At 49.4% G+C, this 6,975-nt stretch overlaps 1 protein-coding gene across 1 annotated transcript; it reads left to right on the forward strand.

The window, feature by feature from the left end:
• Positions 1 to 318: 318 nt before the first annotated feature.
• Positions 319 to 5,214, forward strand: CFAP20 (cilia and flagella associated protein 20). Its single transcript, XM_035120878.3, has 6 exons — positions 319 to 529; positions 1,541 to 1,620; positions 2,493 to 2,604; positions 2,970 to 3,158; positions 3,651 to 3,761; positions 4,785 to 5,214. The coding sequence occupies exons 1-6, from the start codon at positions 446 to 448 to the stop codon at positions 4,788 to 4,790; spliced, it is 582 nt and encodes a 193-aa protein (XP_034976769.1). The 5' UTR covers positions 319 to 445; the 3' UTR covers positions 4,791 to 5,214.
• The last annotated feature ends 1,761 nt before the right edge of the window (positions 5,215 to 6,975 follow it).

Consider the following 6,975-nt stretch of genomic DNA (forward strand, 5'->3'; position numbering starts at 1 on the left):
ACTAGAAACTACTGAATGGTCGTCTCTGCACTTTTCCGATCTACGGAGTAAGCGGACGCGGTGAGGTAGTTCCCTCGTCCCGCCCCGTTGCCCAGGCAACGCGCACGAGCTGCGCGACAACACACGGCGCCTAGAGAGCGAGAAAGAGGCCGGCAACTAGTCCCGTCCGGAAAGTAGTCCGTCCCTTAACGACGGGGGGCGTGGCTTCGGCGTGATGTCCGGTTGGCCCTTTGAGCCTCGCTTTAGCTGGCTGGCGGAGCGCTCTTCCAGTCGCGCGGGGACGAAGTGCACAGTGAGAGGGAGCATGTGTCCTTCCGCATAGGACTCACTGAGAAGAGCGAGAGACGCGCGCGGCGGCGGCGGCGGCTGAGGAGGCAGCCCAACGCCCTCTCACCCGCCCGGCGGAGCGAGCCCTCCCTACCCGCGACGCGGCGGCGGCGGCGGGATGTTCAAGAACACGTTCCAGAGCGGCTTCCTGTCCGTGCTCTACAGCATCGGGAGCAAACCGCTGCAGATCTGGGACAAGAAGGTGGCGGAGGGAGCTAGTCCTGGCCTACCTGGCCTGGGGGGCGTTTCTACGAGAGGGTTTCTAGTCCTCATGGCTGCTAGAGGGTTGGCCTTCAAGGGTTGGCCTACAAGGGCTCTCTTCAGGGCTTGTGGCGCCGCCAGGGAGAACCCCGGAGCCAGCCAGCCTCGCTTCCTCGCTCAGGCTTCGCATGCTCGAAGGAAGCCCGAGCCAGTTCTGGGGAACATCCGGGCTCTTTTGGACTACAACTCCCGTCGGCCCCAGCGTCGTATTACTGTGTTTGGTTGGGGCTGATGGGAGAACAATCTGGAGGGCACCTGTTTGGGGAGAGATCCTCTTGGGTTCCCTCCTCGTTTGTAGCCCCATTTCTTTGGAAGCCCCTCCACTGTCCCTTGGGCCCCTGACATCTTAGGGTGGTCTAGCAGTGCTTCATGCCTGGTGGTCCCATTTCCAATTGACTGGAAGCAGAAAGCCTCATTTTCCCTTCCTACTACAGCTGAAAAGAGCCCTGTTGGATCAGACCAAATAGCTTTGCAGCCTATTTCCCTCAGTGGCTAAGCAGATTACTCTCTAGGTCATAACTTCCCCAACTAGGTGCCCTCCATATGTTTTGGATGCCAGTTTCCATCAGGCCTATTCAATGTGGCCAGTGGTAATGGATGGTGGGAGTTGTACCACATAATGTAATGATGGTCCCTGACTTGGGCAGCTTTAAAAAAGGATTAAGCTGAATTCATGGCGAATTAGTATAGCAATGACTACTAGCTGCAGTGGTTGTATACTGCCTCCACTATAGTACCAGTTGCTAGGAACTGCAAGTAGACAGAGTTCTGTTGTTTTTATGTCCTGCTTGTGGGCTTTCCATGGGAATATGTTTGGCCATTGTGAGAACAGGATGAAGCCTGCACTTCTAATTCAGAAGTGTGTCTTCCTGGTAGGGATTTCAGATGCTATTTGAAGCAAGAAAGTTATCTGCTTAATTGAGTAATGTCCTATTTCATTCTCACCTTCTAGGTGCGGAATGGCCACATCAAAAGAATTACAGATAATGATATTCAGTCATTGGTGTTGGAGATTGAAGGGACCAATGTCAGGTAAAGAGGAACCACGTCTATGCTTTCCTAATGTCCCATTGAGAATTAGACATTGAAAAGCATCATGGGATTGATTCCCAGCTCCAGTTTCCTCACAGAGATTAGGAGCTTTCTCAGCTGAGAAGCCATCAAAACCACGCAAGTGTATAGTGACTATGGAAACAGCTCCTTGCTCCCATCCTTGGTAATGATGAGTCTGGGATTGGAGGAGCCCATTGTGGCAATTTATCTGTTGTTATGCTTTGAATGGGCTGGATGCATGTGGCCCTCAGGCCAGAAAGTCTCCCATGTGGCAGGAGCTTTCCCTACAGCTGCTGGGATGGAGAACCTTTCTCAGCCTGAGAGCTGCGTTCCATGGTGCGTAAACTTCCAGGGGCTACTAGAGGTAAACCTGGGCATACCAACAGAGGTGACTTAGTAGAGCCGGATACCTTCCAGCCATGCAAAAGTTAAGAGTTTCAACACAAGCTTTTCTCAATTTTCAATCCAGGCAGGGAAGAGGTATTGTCGCATATCATATAATGCATAGGATGCTTTCCTGACAGGGAAAGGTGCTTGAGGAGGGTGCGGAGCAGGGTCAGTGAGGGTTTGTGGCCTGGAGAGAGTTCCAAGGGTTGGATGAGAAGGTTGGAGGACCACATTTGGTCCCTGGGGCTGTTTCCCCAATCCTGCTCCGTAGGGAAGCAGAAATATTAGTATATAAGCTTTTAGAGAATCCTGAAATGCTTGTAGAAATATTTCAAACAAATGGATTCTGCTGATGTGGATCCTGCACCTGAATTTTGAAGCCTTGAGAGATGAGATGCTCTCAGTAGGCCCTGCTTCTCCTGCAAGTCATGCAGTCTTGCTCATTCTGTTTCTCTCTCCCACAGTACCACATACATCACATGTCCTGCTGACCCAAAGAAGACGCTGGGGATCAAATTACCCTTTTTGGTGATGATAATCAAGAACCTGAAGAAATACTTCACCTTTGAAGTACAGGTTAGTTCATGGAGCTAACACAGCAGGTCCAGAACATGACAGCATTAGTGGGCAAAGTCATTGGTCTTCCCATCTAAAATCATGAGATGGTTGTTCCTATTGTATAAAAGGTGACTTGCTCAGAGGTACTCAGTCTCTGAGATCCATCTGTTACTCCAACCCTCAGTTCAGCCTTTCTGGGAGAGTTCCTCTCCAGCACTTCAGTCAGGTCCTTGCCTAGCCTGACACTGCTTATTCTGCGGGCCCCTCCCTCCAGGGGAGCTGAAGGCAGACTGCCTAGTATTCTTGTCAGTAAGGTTAGGGGACTGCAGGCTTGACATCTGCAGCCCCCCGTTTTCCAACAGTGGTGTGTTTTTCTGTGTTAGGTGTTAGATGATAAAAATGTGCGCCGACGGTTCCGTGCCAGCAATTACCAGAGCACCACCCGCGTCAAGCCTTTCATCTGCACCATGCCTATGCGCCTGGACGATGGCTGGAACCAGATCCAGTTCAACCTCTCTGACTTCACTCGACGAGCGTACGGTACCAACTACATTGAAACCCTGCGAGTCCAGGTAAGGAGCTGTGTGTTCTGACAGCTGTGACACTTGCATTTCAGTTGCTGATTTGCGTGGTTGGCCTTGTGAAGAAAGAGCCATTGTGGGTCCCTGCTTAAGTCCCTCCATAGTTAGCAGTGGCAACTGCTGGGGTCTTCAGTTAACATGGGGGAGATCAGCATTCAGAGTTAACACTGGAAATTCAAGGCCCACAAGTGTCAATTAGCAGATTTGACTGTTTTCTTTTATCCCTGGGCCTGATCTCTCTTCGGAGGTTGTTCTGAAACACATGCATTGTATATATGTATGTTAGTATTTATATATAAAATTTCTTACCTGTCATAAAACCCAAATCTGAGACTGTACCAAAATGACTTCCTAGCTGATTAGGTTTATAGCAAAATGGGATAGCATTCATTTGGTTTGGGGGGGGGGTGGGCTGGTAGCTGTCAGGATGCTTTGAAATGACTGCTGCTGAAACACCCTTCTTGGACATGCTTCACTTTTCAGATCCACGCAAACTGTCGCATCCGCAGAATTTATTTCTCTGACAGACTCTACTCTGAGGATGAGCTTCCTGCTGAGTTCAAGCTTTATATCCCAGTCCAGAACAAGGCCAAGGTGAGCAGCTGCTGGAGGATGGGGGGGGGGCAGGAGTTTGCACTCTCAGAAAGTGCTTGTTAAGCTAGTTTGGGAGCAGAGACGGTTGGAGTGGAGCACTGGATTTGGAGGGCAAGAATGCATCTTTATCTTCCACCCTCCCCAAGCCAAGTCTGACAGGTTGGCTGTTGACTCATCGAATGACCCACTTTTGCCCACACAATTTGAAATCAAATAGGATGAGCAAAGGCACAACCTGTAAAGTGCCAACTTTCAGCTGACCTTGTGAAGTCAATGTGCATAGAAAGCCCCAACAACCAGCTGATCGCCTGAGTTGTGAAGCCATGGGAGGCACAGTGTTTTGCATGCAGCTTTGCAGCTGCTGCCAATTAATCTGATTGGTGCTACATCTCTACCTGCCCCTTCCCTGGAGTCCTATCTCGGTAGGAAACATGGACATGGCTTGGTCAAAATGGCCTCATGGACCAAACAGGGGTGTCTGGGGGCCTAACTAGGCCCACAGGCTGGAGGTTCCCCATGGCTGCTGGAAGTGAGGGCAACTGATGCCAAGAGAGAGTAAGAGAGCCTTATGGGTGGACTGCATGGAAACTTAGAGATGGCTGCTTGCAGCATAATCTCCTTAGCTGTCAGGTTCACAGAGCAACTGATATACATTCAAACAACATATGCTGCAATATAGCATCAGAACAAAGTGGAGCAGATAAATGTCCCAATGTTAAAACCTATAAACTAGTTGATCTTAAAAGGTCTGCACCTGGTGCCTAAAGGTGAGTCTCTCTAAGGAGTGAGTTCTAAAGAAGGAATGCTATGAAAGTTGAGCCTTGGGAAATTGGATTTCAGGTGTCAGTTCAGCTGTGTTCTAGCAGGGGGCCTTGGACAAATCTCTTGTCTCATGCACATGCACACACAGGCAGAGAGCCTGCTGGTGAGGGATATTGCTGCAATAAGAGAGATCCGAATGCCCTTTGAATGAATGTGAACTTTTGAATAACTTTGTCTTTCTCTGCATCTTTCCCCCTGCAGCAATGATGTCACATTGGTAAACACGCTGAGAGAGACACTGTGAAGAGAGATGGAAGAGGTTTTTTTTTAATTAAAAACAAAATTTAATGTTGATTTACATAGGGTAACTTTATTTAATAAAAGTTGGTATCTAAAATGCTGGGACACAGGACAACTAACCATGTCATTGTTTTGTGTGAGCGAGATGAGGCACGATCAAGCTTGCACTTTAAAATCAACTCCAGAGCAAACTTGAGTTATGGGGCTTGATCCTGACTGCATGCAGACAACTCTGTTGGAGCAGTTCTGAGATCCTTGTGCCCCCCACCCCCCTCGGATGCCAGTGGTTTTTCTTCTTTGCTGTTCATATCTTTTTTTCATGTATGCTCCAAATATGTGTGGGCTCCTCCCCTTCTGGAAGCTGCTATTAAATATTTGATTTTCTTTGTAAGGCTGTTCTTGGTTACTGCATGCTGAGGGAGGCCTTATGCATCACAGGCTCCCCTGAAGGTGAATTGATTCCCTGTGGTATTGTACCTGGCCTGCCTTGTCCCCTTCATTGTCAAGTGTCAGTGTGTGTCTCCTGCTTGAGTGCCAAGGAGATAAGGAGGGATGGTAGCCAAAGTTCTGAACTGTCAGATCTGATTTCTTGGGCATAAACCTCAGTAGAATCCCCTTTCTCTTTCCTGGTCATGTGGTGTGAAAATTCACAGTGCAGTGCACACAGCTGATGAAGGGAACCGGGAGCATGTTTTGCCCCCTTGAAAAACAAAATTCTGCCTTGGTGCTTTTAATGACTTCTGTAAAGTGGGCAGGGGAATGGCTGCATCTGAAGCTTCTCTAGGAAAGGCGAAAGCGGAAAGCTAGGGAGATTTGACAAGGGACTAGGTTGGCTGCCTTCCCTTGCTGGTGGCATCAGTCCAAGGAAGGGGCTGGGAAATCAGGGCAAAGTGGCCTCCTGGGGGGGGGCGCTTTCCAGCAGCCTCAGCCTTACAAATATTGTTACTAAACTTACTCCCCTTGCTTCACCAGGTCCAAGGGTTGGTTACAGCAATTGACAATTCAGTATTAAAGCAATTAATGCAAATTACAGTCACAATAATAGGGTGGGTCCTCCAAACACACATCTCTGGTATCAAAAGAGGTGTTTCTTCATAATTCCCTGAGACTATAGTGAAGGTGGCAGGCTCATCTCTGTGGGGAGGGGACTCCATAATTTGTTGAACTCCCATCAGCCTCAGTAGGCATGGCCAATAAGGGAGGATGGGTGTTGCAGCTGTGGAACATCTGGAGGACGGCAGGATATCTACCCCTTCTCTAAGGGGGGTGGGGAGAGATTCACGGTGCAACATACCCTTTGCCCTTTCTGAGTTTCAAGCAGTGGAGGTGCTCCCATGACTCCCCATCTGTCAAAATGCAAGTGTGGGTAGAGTTGCCACTCAGCTTGTCATGTGATGCCCTTTATCTTCCACTTAGAACCATAGAGTTGGAAGAGACCACAAGGGCCATCCAGTCCAACCCACTTCCTCCACTTAGCTTAAAATGGGTGACCTAAAATAACCAGAATTCTGAGCTGAAGGATTATTGACAGTCTGTACTCAGCACAGGTAGTCTTGCTGGCTGGTCTTTCAGACCAAAAGCCAAGAGTGGGCAGGAGGCTAATACATTTGTTAAAGGTAAAGGGGCCCCTGACCATCAGGTCCAGTCGTGTCCGACTCTGGGGTTGCGGCGCTCATCTCGCTCTAGAGGCCGAGGGAGCCGGCGTTTGTCCACAGACAGCTTCCGGGTCATGTGGCCAGCATGACAAAGCTGCTTCTGGCGAACCAGAGCAGCGCACGGAAACGCCGTTTACCTTCCCGCCGGAGCGGTCCCTATTTATCTACTTGCACTTTGATGTGCTTTCGAACTGCTAGGTGGGCAGGAGCTGGGACCGAGCAACAGGAGCTCACCCCGTTGCAGGGATTCGAACTGCCGACCTTCTGATCAGCAAGCCCTAGACTCTGTGGTTTAACCCACAGCGCCACCTGGGTCCCTAATACATTTGTTAGGATCAACCAAAACATCACAAATTGCTTTAGAGATGGCCAGAATGTTTCCACTCTCACACACACACGTGAGGAAGTTGTGCAGCCGTTACTGTAAATGCTGTAACACTAAATTGTGTACCTGGCTGATGTTGTGGCTGGACCAGAATAGATTAGCTCGAAGAACA

Source organism: Zootoca vivipara, chromosome 6, assembly GCF_965207765.1.
Source record: "Zootoca vivipara chromosome 6, rZooViv2.hap1.1, whole genome shotgun sequence".
Taxonomy (NCBI): Eukaryota; Metazoa; Chordata; class Lepidosauria; order Squamata; family Lacertidae; genus Zootoca; species Zootoca vivipara.

Bases quoted from the DNA above. Each gene is read 5' to 3' on its own strand.
- CFAP20 (XM_035120878.3), top strand. From the start codon at position 446: ATGTTCAAGAACACGTTCCAGAGCGGCTTCCTGTCCGTGCTCTACAGC. The intron at 1,621-2,492 runs GTAAAGAGGAAC...TCTCTCCCACAG, and splicing joins ATTGAAGGGACCAATGTCAG to TACCACATACATCACATGTC. The intron at 3,159-3,650 runs GTAAGGAGCTGT...TTCACTTTTCAG, and splicing joins TTGAAACCCTGCGAGTCCAG to ATCCACGCAAACTGTCGCAT.